Source organism: Lasioglossum baleicum, chromosome 3, assembly GCF_051020765.1.
Source record: "Lasioglossum baleicum chromosome 3, iyLasBale1, whole genome shotgun sequence".
Classification (NCBI taxonomy): domain Eukaryota; kingdom Metazoa; phylum Arthropoda; class Insecta; order Hymenoptera; family Halictidae; genus Lasioglossum; species Lasioglossum baleicum.
The window spans coordinates 10,066,661-10,088,896 of NC_134931.1; the positions used below are offsets into that span (position 1 = coordinate 10,066,661).

General features: G+C 41.5%; 1 protein-coding gene across 1 annotated transcript in view; it reads right to left on the minus strand.

Moving 5' to 3' along the window:
• Rhogap102a (Rho GTPase activating protein at 102A) overlaps positions 1-20,833 on the minus strand; it is a 52,688-nt gene extending 31,855 nt beyond the window's left edge. Inside the window, exon 1 of the mRNA XM_076447548.1 lies at positions 2,181-20,833. Coding sequence (XP_076303663.1) covers positions 2,181-4,109 — 1,929 coding nt within the window. The 5' untranslated portion in view covers positions 4,110-20,833. The remainder of the gene's footprint in view (positions 1-2,180) is intronic.
• Between the last annotated feature and the right edge of the window lie 1,403 nt (positions 20,834-22,236).

The window sequence follows — 22,236 nt, forward strand, 5'->3', positions numbered from 1 at the left end:
GGCGTTTCGAATAATATGTCCAAAATCGAACAAACATACGTTTGTAAAAAGAGTAGTGTTTAAGGCAAATATGAACTACGAACTACCTACTAGAATGAAACTTAGTACAAAATATAGTTGTATTTATGTAAATTACAGGTAATAACGGTGTGATTTCACCATATTTTCGCTGTATGTACAAAATACAAGAAATAAGAGAAAACCAAAAACTATTCATTTGATTTCCACCTCAATCCAAATAAGAAATAATCTTTTATTTGCAAATAAGAAATAATAAATAGATTACTTCATTAGTCATTCTTTAAATGACCTTTATTTCAATAAAAAGTTTAGTTATTATTTGAAATTACAATCACACGTTTATTTATTACTTATTATTTACACAAAAATATGCCCAACTCTGGAGTCAAGTGACAAAGCTGAAGACACAATTTGATAGAAAAGGATCGAGTACGATTTGACATGATTGAGGACATGCACTTTGAAAACTTGCTTTTTGAGGAGTCGCTCTTTAGAAGTTCAAGGTCATGGTTGATATGTTTTCTAAAACCGAAAAAAATCCGGGAATTCCCGAATATACTCGCACACCTCTAGTGATTACATTATTGCGGTTGATGTAAAGTTGAATCGTGTAATATCTTTCATGGCTATCTTTACACGACCTTGATTGTAGTCGTATGTTAAAGTGTAATAGAGTATGATAGAGTTTGTTTGCTGTAACGATACGCTAACAGAAATATATCATTTAGTTTCAGACACTATGTTGACCTTGAAACCTCGGGATCCACGTTCGTGAACAAAATTACTTAGTCATAACATTTGGAAAGCAATAATTTTTTGATTTGACAGTTCGTTCGTGTTGAATCGAGAAGGTGTAATAATAGTATGTACTTCTCGACACCAATTTCATGTTCTTTCCTAGTCCATGTAAGCTTCTTTTGCGGTTTTCGGTAGACAAATAAACTATCATTTTCCACTATCACCAAACTATACCTTAGAACGTGTGTAATTTACTTCTCCTAAGTATATTTTAAAATTAAATTTTTTATTTTTTCAGGAGAGGACGACCTTCATTTAACTTTGAACAGTAATTTGTAATGAACGAGTGCACGTTAACGAATGCACGTTTAAAGTCAGACTGCCTAATTTAGCAAAACCCGCGTGTCTCCGACGCGATCCTTTATCACGCCAGTATTTCCCATTGTGCGAGGGAATGAACCGCACAATGGCAATACGAAATATTAATCTGCGGGTATTATTAAGAAAACGACCGGATTAGCGTCGTTATTAATAGCGACATTCTATTTTCGCGGTGAACCTTAATAGCGACATCATTAATTCGTTTTCTTTCTCATAACGAGGCGGACACTCCCGGCTATGCGGCGACAGGTGGTTTAAGCAAATTATTCGTAGACGTGTTTTGGCAAGGGGAAACTCTATGTATAGCGCGCGCGGTTCGTTCTTGTTTCGTTTACGAACCGTAAATAAATTTCGTTTAAAACAAAAAAAAAAGATCACATCTTAACAATCATTTCACTTCCATAATTCCTGCATTAGTCCCAAAAACGTGGAGGGGTTCGACAACTCGATAAACAACGATCACCTAAGTCCATTTCGCTTGTGATTCTTATGCATTTAGTAGAATTATTGTTACGTTGTTGCATATGAAATGTTGGATTTTAAACAGTAAAACTGAACAAACAATTCTTTCAACAATAAATCTTATTCTTCAAAGTGTTACTGTAATCAACATATCCTGTCAACAAATTACGAGTTGCTTGATTGTATTACGGTAGAAAAATTTAATTTTCTAATTTTCTAAACATTGTGTATACGACTGATCTTAACCCCGTGCACTATAACATCGAGCCAGGCACTTGATGAAGATTCTGAACAGCGTCTAATAAATATGTATGTTATTAATTTCCATTAAACCGAAATAAAGTTCAAAGATTTTACAAACAATATTAGAATTGGAACTGGCTTAGGATATCAGTCTTTCAGAGCAAGTAACCCTCCTCTATGGACATGGCACTATGTTTTCATCTCTCGCTATGCAAACGAGTCAGAAGTATGCAAGGTCCAAACGCAAGCAGAGGTTCAGCAAAAGAGAAAAGCGTGGGTGAGAAAATGGGGCAAGAGGCACACACATGCACACATGAGCAGAAGAAGAGACTTACTTGCGGTGTCCAGACGGATGGTTGATTGGAGGCCCTCGACGTACTCTTGCTCCGGGACCGCCATATCTTCTTGGCGACCAGTCGGCTGCCGTGATGCACCACGCTGCTCGAGGACTTGCTCTTCTGCATCGCTGTGCCACCTGCGGAATTCGTTGACGAGGAGGTGAGTGCCGGTGAACCGGGTGCCGAGTGCGGCTTGTCCTTGTGCGCGTTGGAACCGTGAAGGAGATGGGAGAGGAAGGACTGGTGGTGATGATGCTTGGGGGTCAATGGTTCTTCGGAACCGAGGCCAGCATCTATGCTGCTCCTCGAACTCGCGTTAAGACTCGGTGGCGAGCCGGTTGTATCAACGTCCGAGAGATTTTCCAAAGGATTCTCCATGGACGACATTTCCCTATAATTAACCGCCCAACTGTCCTCGGTCTGACATCCCTTACTATTACCATCGTCGTCACTCAACTTAGTAATCTCTCCCTTAGCTTTAATATTTCTTAAATTTCGATCATAGTTCACGCGTTTAAATCTATCCACCTTGTCAGCGTCCATAGACTTCTTCCTGGCCATCCGAAGGTACCTTTTGATAGTATCACTAACAGATGGTGAGACATCGTCGTTGTCTACACTGCTGCGTCTTCTGCCGGTGGTTTTCTGCGCTGGCTTCTCCTGCAGAGCCTCTTCCTTCTCTTTTTCTAACAGTATAGCATCCAGCACTTCACGAGGAACAGGATCGGTTTGCACACCATCGTCTATGGGGCCACGGTCTGTGCTAGGTTCTTGAACAGCTATCAACGGAGGTGGAGAAGTAGTGTCCCTCCAGGTAGATAACCAATCCTCATCTTTCGTAGGAACTCTGGTGCGTTGATGAGTCCACCATCGAGACGAAGGTGAAGTGTACGCACCTGTCGCGCGAGGACCTCTGAACCCCCTGGTGCACCTCAGGTCGAAGTATAATTTTTCTAACAACTTGCGATCAGTTAGAATGTCTGTAATCACATGCTGTCTGTTTCCAGACTTACTATAGTACCGGCCGATAGTCTCCATCAAGGACTTATGCACATAATCACCCTGGTAAGGCTGCATGGACTTTGGAACCTTCGATGTCTCCCTATCCTTATCTCTATCCTTATCTTTATCCTTATCTTTATCCTTATCTTTATCCTTATCTTTAGAAGACTGTCGAACAGACAAGTCCTCCAACCTAGACTGCGCAACCATCATATCCAAATGCTGTAGGAGTCTATCTATTAAACTCTGATAATCAAACGCATCCTTCCCATCCACCTGACTACTCGTCTCCGCCCTTCCACCCGACTTCGTCGTGCCAGCGACGTCGCTCTGCATGTTCAGGTACTTCTGCAGCATATCAGCCAAGGCTTTCGCCTCACAATCCTCCTGCTGGAACTTCCTGCGCTCCACAGGACTAGATGGCGTGCTACCACCTTCTGTCGCGAGTAGCCATTCCCTTTTCGCCTTCGCCAGATCAAACTTTCCTGTTGTGGTAGGGTGAATAACAAAGGACTGCGGAGGTCCTCTAAGATCATCAGCTTCGTCCGCTGAACTGGCCTTGGTTCTGCAACTGCCTCCTTTGATCTGCCTCCTCCGTCTCTGAGCTCTGAAGCCTAATGTTCCTGGATACGAAGCTTTCCTCCAGAGAAGGAACCTTGGCTCTTTCTGACAGACTTCTTGGAAGTACTGTTCAATTTTTGGGATGTCCTCCGGTCGGTTATGTGTGCCATCAGGAATTAAACGTCGTCCAGCGTCCGCCATATACCTCCAAGTCTTTCTGGTCAGCAGCCATCGTTCTTTGATGGGCTTGCTAGACCGTTTGGTCCTCCGGTCCTTGGAGGAGGGTGGCGTGACCCTGGCGGAGGCGCCAGTGTCCACGCTGTCGCGACGCGAGCGTCGTCTGCCGCCAGGACGCTCTGCCATCGTCGCGTCCTTCTCCTTCTTCGCCACGCGAACCACTTTCGCGGAATCGTTCTCACCGTTCGGACACGATCAACGACTGACAAGACTACCCGGGCAGCCGTCACACCTCTGGGCTAGCGCTAGATCATCACCGAATGTGGCTATCACTCGCGATCCTGAAGAAAAATCTCGACGAGATCCTCGATCAGACCGCACTAGACACTCTCGACACTGTATCCTGGCCTACCACAGTGACTGACAGATTAGAACTGCCACGAGGATCGAGAATAGATGCTCCCAGATGATCGGTGTCCACCGGGGTCTCCTCTTGAAGATCGACAAAACGTCGCCTAGTCGATCATCGAATGAGACTCTCACTCACGATCCTGAAGAAGAGACGAAGGGATTACACTATACACTCGTAACACTGAAAAGAATCGAGTCTAGATGCTTCCAGATGGTGGATAGTCTTCTCTTCAAGATCAACGACGTTGCCAGCGCTTTTTCTCTCGAGATCTGTTGACTGGTGGCCCGACGACCAAGTGGAGTCTTGAAGGGAGCCACTTTTGAACGTGGCTAGGTCAATGAAGGGATGATGAATATGATGAATATGATCCTGTATATGATGAAAATAGGAAGACAGCTACTTGTTCTTTTCTTGGATACCTCCGATACAGTCCGCACTCCCTCCACTCTGAAGTTCTGTATAAAATCAAGATAGTAGGACAGCCACTTGTTCTCTTTTTGGGTACAGTACGAAATTTCTCCGCTTTGGACGTGGCTAAGGTCACCGAAGGGAAAATGGTGAAGGCTGAAAAACAGCCACTTGTTCTCTTCTCGGGTACCTCTGTGTGAAGCAGCTCGCAGCTCTCCACTTTGGACGGGGCTAGGTCACGGCAAGGAGAAGGATGTTTCCTAAAGGATTAAGACAGCAGGACAGCCACTTGTTCTTTTCTGGGTAGCTCCAGCGCTGAATCTCTCCGCTGGGAAACTGATCCGCCTCTCGGTTCCCTGTATCACATTTATTTTTGTTCCTTGTTGAACGAGACTTTACGCGCTTTTTTACGCCGGCGACCAGCAGGCCCGCATCGGCCCGAACTTCAACAACGGGCTCCAGATTAATTTAGATTTCGCGGATCCGGCCGACCTGCGAATCTCAGCTGACCACGGTGTCTCGGACCACCAGATACAAGACGTTTCAATCTTCGGATGGTAGTAAAGTGTACAACAGAAAATCGAAGTAGAATCGATCGGCTAGGAACGAGCGCAGAGTGTTCCAGAGGCGAGTCCAAAATCCTCGACCCAAATTTAACTCGTCCAACTAGAAGTTATCCGCCCAGCTTGGCGGGCCACGTTTTCCGAGGTTCACTGTGATTGATGACGTTCCTTGGGCGTCCTTGTCCGTGGTTCCAGGTGACGATGACTAGGTTGAGGTCCGCGTTGATGATGGAAATTGACGAGGGCACACGGATTCGCGGACGAGAATCACGTTACGTTCAGGTTTCGCGAGCCGGCAAGGTGGAAGCTGCCTAAGGTACGCGACTACTGCTTCTCAAGGCGTCGCGACGCTCGTGGACGCTCCGTGTCTAAAAGCGTCTTTGCCCCTTCTCTCCTCACGGTGGCTCTCTTACGCGAAGAGAGGAGCCGTGCGATAGACAGAAAAGCGAGAGAACCACGAGATATAGAGAAAGAGGGAAACGGAGACGTCGAGAGGGACAGAGAGTGAGGGCGGATTCAGTGGCAGAGAGAGAGAGAGAGATGCTGAGTCAAGATGGACGGTAAGAGGACCGGAGACGAGGATGGACCAGACCGAGGAAGAGGCAGAGGCTGTGGTCTAGGGTACCTGGGATCGCAGACAAACCGGAGGTGGTGTCGACGACGTTGTCATCGTTTGCCAAATACCGACGCCACTTTCTGGCCAGCACCCCGTCTAACGTGCACCACTCGCGTATTTCATAGTACGATAGTCCACGCCTTGACGATTTGTTTATAACGATAAAGCACGGACCCGGCGCGAAATCGCCGCGGATGCCGCTGAGGAGAACGCGTTCCGTGTTTTCGTAAGACCGCGTTATAATTCGACCGTTGTGGTTTCTGCGATCGAACCGATGTGTACCAAATAGGGTTTACACAGGACCATCATGGTCACTGGGTCGGGATACTGTTCTCATTCCAGACGGAAAGATACTGAAGGGCAAGATCATGTTTTAACCCCTGGGATCCTACATCAGTGCACCGTATTCACTCTAAGGAATATTCCAAAATTGTTTACCGGGGGATAGATTATTAGATGCGACGTGTCTGCATGTATTACTGTTTGCTTTCTAGAATTTGGAGATAGCTTGGGAGAATATCATGAAGTCTAAGTCCTGGAGAGATTATCTTAATGTCTGTAACATCATACAATGTCTATTATACAGAAGCAAATCGTTGTCTCTGAAGGGTTAATGAAGTTGTACTTGGAGTTTTTTCTGCAAGGTACACTTTTCGGTGAAATTGGCATTTGTTGAAGTTTTGTATGGGTTGATATGTTGCTAATTGTTTGGTGCAAGATTTAAACGTCTTAACACTAAACCTACCAACACCGGTCAAAATGACCGACTCCAGATTTAATATTTCACAATTATTGAAATAATAAAAATGATTTTATAAGAATTATAATAGGAGCCGCACAAAGTCTAAATAAAATCAATCAGTGTGACTCTGTTTCTATTGTCATTCTAATGTTCAATTTTTAATGAAATTGTATTTCTTGAAGTTTTGCATAGGTGCAACATTGCTTGGTTCAAGAGTAGAGTATCCCAATTCAATGATCACGTTTCAGGGATAGAACTCAGCGTGTACTACCACCTAAGGCTGAGATAATGTGAGTCTACTTAATATACTAATAAGATTACTGTAGTGTTTTATTATTTATTTCAGCAATATCTAAAGTCTTACTGCTGCAGACTATTCTCAATATTTACCATGGTCAAAGTGGACAAGAGTAAAGTGATGGACAAAGTAAAAGAATAAAGGGAAAGAATAATGTCCAAGAATGAAGTGAACTAACAAAGTGAACTACCTACTACTAATATTTATCATCGTTACCGCGAATAAGAGAAATATTTAAAAAACAAATTGCCTCAAGAGGTCCACGAAACGATCATCGGTGACATCGTCAATCGAGCGACGCCATCATACGCAAAACCAACGAGAGGACACCGGGAGAACAGGCAGTGTAGCATGAAGAGTAGTAAACTCCCCTAAATTGCAGGAGATTCTGACGACGATATCGATTCTGTTTGCCAAACTCTATAAGAAATTCCTGGCGAACGTGCAATTTCTAAATTCGTCGGTTCAAGCAACTCTGTGCCGCAAAATTTTGTCGCGGTGGATTGCGTACGGGACTGTCTAAAAAAGTGTGAGATCATCGAGCGAACGAAACTTGAAAAATCATCGAGCGAACGAAACTTGAAAAATCATCATTAAAAATTTGAATCAGGTGACGATGAAGAAAGAAATCCATTTGTTCAGTGTCGTCCCTATTAGACGCTGTCGTTCCAAGTTTTGGCGCACCCTCGCGTCTTCAATCCTTGTCTCCCGTTTAGAATCAATTTCCGAGCCTAATCATTCATTTGCAATAACTTTTCACACCGGGTACCGTGTGCTCAATATTTTGTATGACAGATTGCTGTGCGATTCAGCGGTAGACAATCGCCATTTTGAATTTATGCTGTTGCATTCCATACTGCTCTTAATACCAAGTTTAAGCAATATGTATGTTGTTTAAAATGACAAGCATCCCATAAACGAATAAATAAATAAAAATAGAAACATGGCCCTGACTTAAAAATTTATTCCCCCCAATGCAACTATAATTGTAATTAATAAAAAGCCTAAGGACTTCTATTCCTTTTGATAAAAGAGAAACATTTTTCATTACAATAGAACAGAGCGTAAGGACTTGTGGCGAGAATCTTATTAAGATGTGAATCGTCGATGCAGCCGTTGATAATAGAAATCGCGTTTCTTTGAAAGGAATGGAACGTGATAGCATCGGAATCACGGAGTTCCACCTCCGCTATCATATTTTCTGCAGCCCTAGAAATTCTGGGGGCCGTATATCCCCTTCCGATAAATCACTCGTCGATTTTTCGGCACGAAAAAATAAAGATCGCTCGTACCGCGAGGCTAACCCATCCCTGATTTACGGACGAACGCCATATAGGCGGGCCGAGGTGTGGTCTGACTTGCATTAGAGAGAATGAGTCTCGAAATAGTCCCCGGACGCGGAATACATCCCTGGGAATATTAGGCAACGCGGCCCCGCGGCGATTTTTATCGTTCTACGTCACTGCACGGCCCGCAGCGCAGTGGAAAGAAATGTCCCAGATTTTCAATTTGCGTCTCTCAGCTAAAATCTCTGGGAACCTTCTTCCCTCCCCTGGACTGTCATTTCGATGATATTCCGAAAAATTGAATAATGCGAGTAGATGAGCGCAGAAGTTCGTGATCAATTCGAAAATGCAAGCGAAGGCACTTTAATTGGATCAGGATTTTTTAACATATTTTGAATTATTCTTTCTCCCAGAAGTTAAATTATATATCAGCCTTCAGTTCTAGGAAAATTGAAGATTTTACCTACTGTTATGACAATAATTAAATGTTTGCAACGGTCTCTTTGCCTTTATTATTTTATTCTTCTTTAGAATTTTAGATATAATGTGTCGTGTTGGTAGTATAGTAATTATATTTCTAATGCACCATTGCAGCCATCGTTAAATAAAATTATATTTCCTTCTATATTTCTAAAATTATATTTATAACTTCGATATTATAGACACAAAACATTAAACTGTCTCAGATTATACACATAATTTTCGCAAAGTGAAGGCTTTACCATTTCTGGTGGAGCAATTTATAGAATTTATCGTCCCGTTACGAAGGGATTTGGGAGTGCAAAATTTCGAGGACAATAAAATTTGATAGCACGATAAATGAGATAAAAATCCCACCGTGTCCCTGCATAATACAAACACAAAAATCCTGTTGTTGCTGCGAACGATTCTTGAAACTCTCTGAATGGCCATTTGATTCGTTCTAGCGGAATCGAACGCGTAAAAATCGACTGGACTCCCCATAAAAGCCACTAGAATCTAGTAAATAAAATCGTACGAAAAACGGCGAGTATTTCGTTCCCGCCTACTAATACAATTTCTGAAATGATCACGATTGTTCCAAGAATTGCTTATTGTGCTTTCGTGCTCAACGAAGCGAAGTTTATCTCCCGGCGTTATTAGCGAAAAAATGAAATTTCGTAACATGCCACGAGTTTTAACAGGCTCGTTGTAAAAGTTATTTTCATATGTTTCTCGCGGCTTTAACAGGATTTATTTCATTATCGATTTCACAGGGAATCGCTGGCACCTCGTTCACGGTCAAGGATTTCGCTGGGAATTCTAACGATTTCGTTCCGTAGCTTTTACGTCGGCCATCGGATCGGTGTGGTTCACTTTTACGATAGTTCGTACGCATATGTGAAAGCTGATAGACACGGCAGTTATTGATCGCGAAACAATAACGGAGAGGCTCAACAGATGCGATAGCAGGGTTACTAAACCTTAATATAATGGAATATTTAAAAGCTCAAGGGTGCCTGATGGTAGTTGACGCTTAAATGGATGTATAATAAAAATCAGCATTAATGCGGAGCAAACTTTCGGTGGAGAACACATTTACTTTTATTCGTCGCGGAAACGAGCTCTTTGCAATCCATTACGTTCTAGTTATTGTACGCAATGAGTATAGCCATTTAAATGGAATGAAAGTTCGTACATTTAATTTCGAGATTAATGCTTTGAATCCTTTGATATAAGTAGATTGCAGACTTCATGCGTTTATATTATAGAAAAAAATAGAGAGACGAAATACAAGGTATTGAACATGTTAAAAGAGACGAAAGCTGTCATGACATTATTCGTTTGTTTAAGTTGTTAGGGGATGAAGTCTATTTTTGCTGAACTTCAGTTTCTGTTAATTGATGCAGAAAGCTTTTATCAGATGTAAGCTATTATGCTAATGATCCAGATATTGCTTTTCATTCTCTCCCTTTGTAAGCAGCTATGGAAACATGTTAGAAGGCTATCATTACATTATTCGCAATTTGTTAATGTTATTAGCAGGTGATATCTATTTATTTGGCAATTGATGCAAAAAGCTTTTATTTTGCATAATGATTCGCAACCTAGATGTAAGCTATTTTACTAATTATCCAGATAGTGCTTTCATTCTCACTCTTTGTAAGTAGCTACTTAATAGCGATTATTTAATAGCAATTTTACAGTGTGCATATGAAGTATAAAACGTGAAGTATAATGAGTTAATGGATGAATTGTAAATCATCCTCTGACGTCAGAAAGGGCACAAGATTATGTCCAGTCTCCCGTCACGGTCGCGTTAATCTTTGCACAAGCAAATTTCCGCGGATAAAATCGTGCTATGTTACCGCCGCGAGAGATTTACCAGTGTCACAATCAAACACCGGCCATAATAAGGACAGCGATTGTATCGTCACGTTTTAGAATACAATTATCTATATTTGGCCATGATCGTTGTCACCGATCTGCCATTTATTACAGATTGTAGTACGCTGCTAATTCACGCCCACGATCATCGCAGAAAATACATTTGTTATGAACATATGGCACCTATAATTACACTTTGTAACATATTTCAACTTTGTTTTCGGTTTCCAATAAAAATCATCGTGTAGATTGAACCTCTGGAGTTGTATCAAGCGTCTTCGTTAACCGGGAAGATCGAGGAGCAAAATTACAGCCAATCAAAATGGCAGAAGGTCTCCACTTCTTTGAAGGTTCTGCAGTAATTAGAAAAATCGGGGAAACAAATCACAATCTATCAAGTTACCGGACCTCTTGTGTTTCTATCGAGGTTTTCGAATAATTGGTACAAATCATGGAACAAAATTATAATCGATTGAGGTAACAAAACTTCTGTACTTGCAGTGAGATTTCTCGAAGACCAGAAAAAATCGAGGATGAAGACCACAATCGATTGAAGTAGTGACTTTCGTAGTTCTACCATGGTGCTTAAGTGACCAGAGAATCGAGGATAAAGACCACAATCGATTAAAAAATAGAAATACTTATGTGCAAGGTTATTCAATGACGAGAAAATCGTGGATGAAGACCACAATCGATCGAAATAGTGACACATTCGTACTTCTTCAATGGCCAGAAAAATCGAAGGCGAAGACGACAATGGATCGATACAGTGAAACGTCGCTCACGAGATCGAGAGCGCAAGGGAAGCACGTGTGAGTAAAAGTAGCCGCGAGTCGTCAATGGCAAAAGAGGGACGTCATCGATCGATGACGACCCGACACGCGGCAAGATGAGTTGGCTGATGACCGATCCGTCGAACCCGCCGTCACTAGAAAGAGAAAGAGAGAGAGAGAAAGAGCACACGAGAGATAGAGAGAGCACTGCGCAGTGTCATCGACTGATTGCCCGCTATTTCGGGTGTGCACACCGCCAAGCCAATTTAAAATCATTTGCATCGCCACGTGATCTTCGGCCGGCATAACAGACAGTAGAATGTTGCGCGATTCGCAACCTCGTGACACGCGAATTAATCCTACGCATCCTCCTCCTCATCCTCCTCCTCTGACCGCTTCGTTTCGCACATGATCGTTTTCAGGGACGCACCATAAATCCGTTCGCGAGCATCACCACTTGTCATTTTTTTTTTCGCCATCGTTCTCTTTCGCCTTTCATCTCCTGGTCTCGCCTTTACCCGCTTGCGAGCCCAACAGCGTTTCCAGGTATCCGGGAATTTATAGTCTTCTGGTGACTCGCGAAAAATTCACGAGACACTGGAAAATCCGCGATGCTCGCAATAATCGTTACCGAACGATTTATACTGGTTCCCGTGTCCGTGCGAATGATCGAATGCTAATTAATCCCCCGCGAGCCGAGAGTGACGAGAAGAACGTGGGTCGAGTGAGAATTCCGCGAAAAAATGTCTACACCGTTTTACTGATTGGATTGAGATTTGAAATTATAATTCGACTCTGAAAGAATCTAGATTAAATTCTGCTGGGATTTATGAGATGGAGTACTATCTCATTATCACCATCATGGATCTGTGGATAATCATTAGGAGTGGGCGGGTACTCGAAAATTTCGGGATGGATCGGGAATCCGAAAATGAATGACATTCGGATCTCTGAACAATATAAATTTTCGGGTTTCCGACCCGATTTCGACTTCGGGTACACGGGTATCACGAATTTTCGGGTTCCAAGGAAAATACGCGACCCGAACCCGAATTTCAGGGTACCCGCACACTCCTATTGTGAGACAGAGTATTAGTGTCACCAGATGAAGACGTGTCTCCCACTCTACCCTTCCCCTTCTACAACGCTATTCCTCCTCGCTTCTGCCAAGGCCCCGTCACGTGACGCTTTTCGTCTCTGTAGTGCATGTGTCACAATGTTACGTGACTAATCCGGTACAGGCAGAGAGAGGGTGACTGTATTCCCCTATAATTCGACTCAATTTCCCTATTCTGGTGTCACTATTTCCATGCGGAATAAACATTGCATCAATTGTAAGTCTCATGGACCAAATAGAAATTAATTTTAGTCTTCAGCTATGTTATAAAGCTGTAATGTATCGATATTCTTAAATTCTTTTGGTCTTGCATAAAACCCGCCGTCTGGTAATCATTAGTCTGTGGAGTACTTCTGACGTTCGCAGACGTTCGCAAATTTGCAAAACGTGTACATTAACCACTTGGTTCTCAGTGACGAGTTATATCGCGACGTCGATACCGTATCGACGTAACACGTGTGTGACCCTATACGAACGGTATCGATGTCGACGACATAACACGTCCGGGGGAGCGAAGTGGGTAATCGAAGAGAGAGAGAGAGAGAGAGATATCAACATTTTTATTTTAACTTTACCACAAGGAATTTTCTAATCATTGAAGGGAATCCTTCCTCCCTTATTCCGAGGATGGAACTTTTAATGCCCGTGATTGATAAATGGGTTCCCAGAGATTAATGAAAGTTTTTCGCGAAAGGAATTGGTTCGTCGATGTAATTAGGGTATGCGGGTGTTTTGGAACGGTCGTAAAACGGCGCCAGAAGTATGCGACACGTGGGGTAAGTTTCTTTAAGCATGATTTCTCTCTCTCTCTATCTCTCTCTCTCTCTAAAACATTTTAATCTGTTTCGTTTGAAGAATTCGCGACGGAGGGGTGCGCCTCTAACGTCAGGCGGGCAAAAAAGTGTATATACGCAAATCGGAACGTGATAATATTTACAGTTCCGAGTGTAAGAAGTAAGCGGCGAGAATAAATATACACTTCGAGCAGTTTGAATACCAAGTGCCTTGGATACCCAACGATTTCGAATACCTAAGGAACCTTGAAACTTTGTCTGTGTCCCGTGGTCACGGATTATCCAGCCACAAACGGTACGAGCGGATACCTAAGATCCCATCAAACGCTTTAATTGAGCCATAATCCCTCTGCAGTTACTGCAATCCAAATTTTAATAGAGTACATAACTTCTTTCTGCCTGGATTATGTTTGGTAAAGTGTGATCAAGTTTTACTTTTTATATAAGGAATGATTCGATTTAAAAACTATTCCAGTAACAAAGTGTTGAAATGTTAATGGGAAAAAATTTATACATTAAGTGTTTCATAAAAATTAGCGGAGAAGTTTCATACAATCATCTTTCAGTCCTTTAGAAAATAAGTTTTCTTCTTATATGTGAATATCTAAAATCATCTACAAAATCTAACTTCATCTAATCATTTTCTACACATCTGAATTCACTCACACATATTATGGCACTTAGAAGTTCATGAAAATATTAGTGTAGGAAATGAAGGTTTCTTGTCAAGGTTTTGACACAGTTTTGAAACAGTTTAGTGGAGGAAGTTGATAATTATTACGGAAACGAGATTACCCGGATGGACACAAATTAAATCGAAAGTCCCAGGAAAGAGAAACGATGGTCGGTTGATCGAGCCCCTGGGAAATGAGGAGGATCGATGGTATGGTGTCCACGTTGCCATTCGCCGGGGCTGGGAACGAATGATCGAGAGAGGCACGAGATAGTGCGAGAGAGAAAGAATCACGGAAGGACACGGGTAGCGTAACAGCGCCAGAATAATCGTCCCAGTGGCGTCTTTTAATCCGAACCGCCATACGAATCTATTTTTCGCCGGACAATCGCGCCAGAAATACCGGATTGGCCCCCCTTCGTGTTAATTCTGTTCTGGTGCTCACATGATCGCCACCGTTTGGTCTGCGCCGCGTACACATCGCGCGAATCCTGGCATTCTACCGTTTCTCTCACAAGAACTGGCCTAAACGGCTTGTACATATTTCCATTTATTGTTCTCCCAATCTTTATGCAACATAGAAAAGACGTGTCCCTCAAATGGCATGAATAGTTGATATTCTAGTGAATTATTTGGTGCACTGTCTTTAACAATTCATTGCTGAAAAAGATTTCATTGTCCAAAACTACTAGTTTTGGAATTGTTGATTCATACTCTTTGATTATATGATTTAATTTCAAGTGTAACACATCGTCGTGAATTTTTTTAGAATTCTTCCTTCATCATTTACGAATTAATTTCGAATATGTCTAAAATCAATACACCATTTGCTAGAAAGATTGGCAACTTGTTGTGCAATTCTTGCTTCATCATTTCTCGTGGACTGTACGAATTAATTTCAAGTATAAATTGAGTCGGAGTAAAAGATATTGATGCAATCGAAAGAAAGACAGTAGCTTTCGAAGGAGAAAGTGGAGAAGTCCGCACGAAAGATCCGGAAAATAAACGGAATTCCGAAATAACAGGATCCGCGGGCATAAAATAATGAGATTAATGCTTTGCATATCCGTGGGACCGCTATATCGAATGTCTGGATGAGAGCATAGCCTAAAAATAAACGTCGCTTAGATTAATGGCAATACAATTAGACGCGACTGTAAAAGCTTCGGATGAAATTCAATCGTGCATTCAACATTGCGCGGCGTGACTCGGAACAGGGGCAATCATCGCGAACACACCTAATCAGGCGCTTAACACAATATGTTTCTCTATCGCCCATCAATTATCGCGTTCGGCGTTACTTAATAGCAAACATATCCTGCTAACATCCTGCTAACAATTCACAAACGCTAACAACTCCTAAATATTTTCTTCGAACAAAAAACATTTTCCCAATTTCACTATATTTAATAAGGTTAACAAAATGTTAATGTTCAGTGTCGTTAATATTCTGTTGCTATGTCGAATACCGAGACTAAAATGTTAGCGATTGTTGCAAATGAATGATTGTTGAAGTTGTGCGAGTAAAGGATTGCACGAGGTTTCAACCTCGAATTTTCGAATTGTACGTGGCAAGGTATAGCGTACGGAACACGATCGACGATCGGCAAGGCCCGGTCAGTCCTCGCCGGTCGTATTATAAAATGTGCGAATTATTTTTAGCGGGGCGCAAAAATATCGCAAGGTCGCCGCACGCGCCGGTACTTTTGCTCAGCCGTCGAGTCGCGTGCGCCGCGGGCTTGTGATTTGAAAAGCTCTCGCGTAGCCGAGCTTCTCCTCTTAGAGCCGCGGGAGTCGCCACCGTACAGGCAGCCTCCCACGATTTTCCTGCGAAGCTCGTCAGGTGGCGGTCGAGCTTGCAAGCACGTCGAAATAACTGACTTTCCTTATATCGGTACTCGACGGACGATTTATCAGCGTTTATAACTAATTAAGCTTCACTATTTTTCTATGTGTTTTATATCTAGACTGAAAAGCTTGCAGAACATGCTTTGAAAAGTTGCAGACGTACTATCGTTTTCAGTCAATTTCAACTGTTTTGACGAGGTTGTAATTATGAAGTTGATCGTGAATGAAAAGGAAGTATTAGAAAATCAATAAATATTGCAATAGCAAAATTAATTTTGTGAGAGACTTCCTCATAGAATGTTCTGCAGGCATTCATATAATAGTGAATTTTTATATATAATGTTCCGATCAATTTGAATCTAAAAGTAAAAAGAGAATTTTGCCAAATGTATAACGAAAATTGGAAGATGCATGAATTGTTGTTATCTAATTACCACTTAATAGTAATGAGAGGTACGACTGTTTCAACGTCTGGTACAGCCACAAACAAGACACGTATTCCTCTCCTATCGACTCTCTCCTCCCAGCATCGATAGAAACGTTTTCTTAGTTACCGAACGTATTTTTTTTAGAAACAGAAGAGCTTCCTCTACCAAATTATCGAAAGCTCCCTTTATCGACACTATCGACCGCGAAGCATACAACATTTTGTATGTACACAGAAGATAAATCTCGCGAGATGAAAATCGTCTTAAGAAGAAGAAGAGAGACAGAGGCTAAGGCTTCCAGAAAGCATGTCGCAGTAGCAGAAGCATTTAGCCTCATTAATTTCGGTATTATGTCATGAAATAACATCGCTCGTGTGTCATACACGAATTTAGTAGCTGTAAACACTTCTAATTATACGGTAACATTTCTGCTTCAATGAAACTCGAGTCTGTTTAGACTCGACGGCGCGAGAAGCAACTTGTAAAGCACGTTTTATTGTTCTAGTTGATTATTTGTATGACGAGTATTTTTGTTTCAGTTTCCACTCGGTCTAAACTTTCTGTGAAAATTCTATCCTCTATTGTGAAGATTTTTTGATTATCCTAATTGTTTTCTTGTCCGCCTAGTATTTTTTCAACACTTGTTTTAAACACTCCCGATCATGGCTGATTCTACTTCATTTTCTGAACAGCCTGACTGCAAGTTTTGAGTCACGTGTACGTACATATCACGTCTGATAATGACCCACTTATTCTACTTAAGTTTAGTGAAGATTCTTCCTTCTACTGCCAAGTGTATTCGATTAATCTAATTGTTCGCTTCACCAGACTTTTCGAGTCACGTGTATGTGACGTGTATGATCATGACCCACTTATTCTACTTAACTTTCGTGAAGATTGCGTCTCCCACTACGACGTGAAGTCGATTATTCGAATCTTTGTGAATCATGTGTATTTGGCATGTCTGATCACGGACCACTTATTCTACTTAACTTTCGTGATTCTTCTGCCTCCAGTTACGAAGTTTATTCAATTATTCGAATTGCCTGATAGTCCGGCTACTATCCGGATCATTACATGCCTAATTCAAAGCTTGTATCAATATATTAGGTAAAGATGCGTGAATGATAATTTCATAAGTGTAGAAATAGTTAATTAAATGTCCCTCACTGATTTTCTGGGCTCTGAGGACAAATTAAATTGATGCATTTATCGCCTATCATATGATCTATCGCATCTACTTGATAAATAGCAACAAATTATTATGGAGAAAATAGCAAATAAATAAATATTGGTGAATATACAATTGATGAAGATATCATTATTGTGTTTTACATTGATTCGAATTGCCAATCGTCTTATACATTTCATTTAGAGGAATCAGAACCTCGTCAGATTAAAAACTGACTATTTTACATTACTTTATAAGAATAACGATAACGTATCTATCTAAATTTTTGGCGATATTTTAAAAAAACATATAGCTAACCAAAGAAATAAATTTGTTGCATCTTTACAACAATCGTAAATTAAAAATATTAGACCACGTCATTTTAACACGTCCCATAAGTCCCTTCTACACCTTCCAAAGCAACTCTGCTGCCCACCAATTTCTACAAACATTCTACCAGTCTATAAAAGAGCCACCTACCGACATCTAATAAAATTTCCGTGCACTCGATAAAAACGTCTGACCACAACCAGCTCCATTCTCTTCATTACACGCGGGGCTCCTCTTGAAATCGTTACCTCCTCCGGCTTCTATCCAAACAATAAACAGGTTCAGCCCTGAGCAACATCTCGCGAAGTTATTCTGTTTGTAAAACCATCCACGGAGTTTATCCCGGCCCGACGAGGAAAAAAGACAGCAAAAGAGTCGTTTCTACTTCTCGCAGAAATTCTATCTGGTGCACGCGCGCGCGCGTGTGTGTGTGTGCAGCGGATCGATCGGTGACCACTTGCGATCTGTTCATTCTACTTATGCAATCCGGCACCTTCCGCGAAACGTATCCTGCAGTGTGCACGGCTGCGTCCACCACTCCCATCCGGCTAGAGAGCTCGTAGAACGAGTCTACTTTTACACACGAGAGGAACGTGCACGAGAGCGAGTATGTGAGTATATGCAACGTGAAAAGTCGCGGCACGCCAAGTTCCCCGAACCGCGCTAGACACCGGTACAATAGTCCCTCGCACCCGTGAACTATGTTCGCGGTCGCGGACTATAGGATTCCGGTGAAAACCCGTTCCAGGAACGAGCGTGTAAAACCGGCACGGCAGACGGCCCGTCGAAAATAGCCGAAACGCCGGCTATTTCCAACACTGACCGCGCGCGGGCGCACGCAATTCGCCGGACGACGATGATTAATACGTCGTAACGAGTAAGAAGGCTAATTAAGCCTCAAGGTTCTGTCCCATTAAACGCATGGTGGTCCCCGCGCGCTTTCGCGACGTCCCGCTCCGACCACACGTCGCGAAAAATGCCAGTCTGACTGTAGTCATACTTATGAAGCACTCGCAAGACGGTCGGTGCAAGTCCGATTCGAAAATGGTTTACAACAATTTCTTTATCGTCGAAACTTTCTGCTGATCAAGCTGTTGAGTCAATATTTTCAGACGTAAACGATAAATGGGTGTTCTTGTGTTGGTCATTGAGGAGCTAGGCAACATTTATCTCACCCTTTTGTTGCTTTTCGTCAATTAAGAAATAATAATAATTTGTCATTAAAGAATGGCCTTTCCCTAATAGCGATTCAATGGTTGATTAGTAATGATGGAAATCGAACCGTAGCGGTTTAGCATTATTTTTTTTTTCATTCACACATACTTGAGCTATCTGTCAATAAATACATTCTTCGAAGCCCGTATATGCACAGAAATCTATACTGATTGGTATCCGAATCCTCCATGTACAAACAATCATCTAAATTACTCTCAGGGTCCACAGACTAAATTCGGATAATAGAAGTTCTATTCTATCGTGGATTAAACGATTGAACATAAACCGAACTGCATCGTGTTTGGTATCATTTTAATCAGAAAAATAGCACCACTACGTCCATAGACATTCCATAAGAAAATCAATTAAAGTCTGACCAATAGATATTTTCTCATCAAACCATACATGTCGGTGCTTCATCGTTTTTTAAGTAGTAATCGAAACCCATGAACTGAAACTTGGTTATTGAAATTAACTCGGATTCGTGAGTACATATTGAACTTGATCCCATCCCTAATCAAGGTATTGCCGTATCAGAATGCAGTAAGTATTATAATCACCGGTCTAGCCGCCGCGATGTCACGACACGCGTAATCCTTCCGCTTGTTCGGCTTCCTACCAGCTCGGAAAGCGATCTTAGGCGAAGGCCTTTGGCCTTTCGTCGAGTGCACCGTTTCTGCTTACACGTGTCTACCCTCGTTCATACGAGAAGCAGACACGCAAAACCAATAATCCCTCACTCGAAAGGAACTCCTACCTGCGAGAGATCGCCGCCGCGGCGCTTTTACAAGCGGAACCGCTCTGCCATGCCGATTCGGACCGGATAGCTGAAGCTTATTTATGGATTACGCGTGCGGTCCAGCGAGTGCGTCAGATATCAGTGAAAACGAACCTCCGTGTTGTACATTCGTACCGAGGATTCGAAACGAAATATAGCGAGATTGACAGTGGTATGTTGTTCCTCACGATCGGGAAATTCTCGTGGAAATTGTAATTTTAGCTGCGGGGTGGCTGGGGATTGTTCGAGTTGCTTTCGGTGGCTGTTAAGTTTCTAGGAGGTTTTCTTGTCTTTTTTAATCGCGGAGTTCAGGGGAACCTTGCGGAGAATCTTACGACTGTCAGAGAGAAACGTGGGTGGTGTGGGTTGAGTCGGTAACACTTATTCAATTGACGTGTTTTTTGTTGGTGATAGAAGCTGTTAGAAGATTGTCTAATGTAGAATTGTGTTTCAAGGTGAAGAGAGGCTGATGTTGAACACAATTTTATATTTTGCTTAAAGAAAATCTAATTGATTTGACGTCTGTTGTCGTTTGAAATTGTAGTACATGAATAGACTGCGAATGTTTATGCAATTTTCAATTCTTGCATGCAAATTACAAGAAGTGGTAGTAGCTTTTGTAGATCCGAAATAAATAAAACACGTACAGTTACTCGAATAAATATTCGGACGCTCTAAAAAAGACGATAACTTTCTTAATGTTGTACTATACGATTTGAACTCATGTGAGAAGATAGAGCAATTAGTTTACCACAGGATGTGAAAAGAAATGTTTTCAAAAATTTGCAATTTATCGGAATTGTAGAAAAAATACTAAATGTTGCATTTTACAACCTTTTTATGTGGGCCTATATTGAAAATTGATTTCAATATTCAATAATTTTGAATATTGAAAATTGTTTGTATACTTTATGAGCTTATGACAGCAAAATTAATTAATCCAACAGCGTGAGGGGAGCCGAAACGGGAAAATAAGATTCGTCGTAAAATCCATACCATAGTCAGTTTATTATCGCCGCACTGTTTCACGCGTTAAGTTGACCGTGTCTCTTTAAATGTTGCCATAACGCCCATTGAATTACGATCTTGATCAGCGTGAATTAGCCGCTTTAATAGACCTAATGAATCGCTGCCGCAACTAAATCCTGTCTCGCACGGTTTCAAATCTATTACTAGCGTCGTATCGGTGTCAATGGTGGCCATTACGCCGCTTAGAGGTTCACAACGTTAACAAAATCGCGGAAGATTCTCATAATCCTCTCGACAATGTACGACGACCAGACCAGATCGATCTACTCGGTCTCGTGGTGTAGCATTTGGCAGTGGTCCTCCTGTCAGCTGACATTAGCAGTCGGAACCAAGTACATCGCTAGCTGACAGCGCATAATTAAACTCTTCCTAGGTTGTTGCGATCGGGTGATTATATTCTAGCGAAATTTGGTTGCTACGTTGTTGGATCTTTCCTATGAATATATTTCAATGCTCAATTCTACAAGTAATTAATGGGTTCGACGATTACATTTGACTAACTGCGACAGCTGTCAATTAATTTGTACACCTTACCGTAGTATAAACAACACAATCAATAAGACGAAATGTTATAGTCGGTGGTCAAATTGTTAGATCCACGAGTATTAAAACCACATTTCTTATTCACGTGACGAGTAATATTATCTGTAATATCGCCAATAAAAGAATAATAAGCATTCAAGTGTAACAAGGTTTGCATTAAAAATTGTATCATTTCACTGTAAAACCGCCATTCTATGCAAGTAGGTTGATCAGAAAGTCTTCTCGCATGTTTGAATGTTTACAGGCAAGTTCTACTTCATTAAATTGAGATTAATAAAATGTAAATGCAAATCTGATTTTATTTTTCCTCAACACTAAACTTACCGAGCCTTGAAAGCTCGGCTTATAAAAACCTTATTTAGACTTTGTGCAGCTCCTAGTGTAATATGTGCTCCACTAAAGATATCTATACAACCATTTCTTATGAGTAGACTGCGGATTTTATGCATTTATAACAGAAATTGGTACGTACAATGTAAAGGAGTGGACATATTTAAAAAATTTGAGAACATCAACGTATCAGTTTCATTTTAATAAAATAATTAAAACAAGATAGAAATTTTTATTTAATCTCTGTGTCTTAGAATCGACGCAGACATTTTTTATTTTGCATAAAGACCCGCAGTCTACTTATGAGATTATTTTTATTATATCAATAATCGTAAAATAAAGAATCTGGAACCGGTCATTTTGACCGGTGATGGTAGATTTAGTGTTAATATTTATTCTTGCAAACAAGACGATCAATGGACTAAAGACAAAAATGTAAATGCATTGTGGCCAATTTCGCAATGGACTGGATCATTGAAGAATGAGCGATAAATTAGCCAATATTTTTGAACCACTTATTTTTCGATCTATCTTGGAATTTTGCAATTTACTCGGCAGTCGCGCACTTGTTTCAACATTACTTTGCACCGCGAAAGTGTATACTGTTTGATTA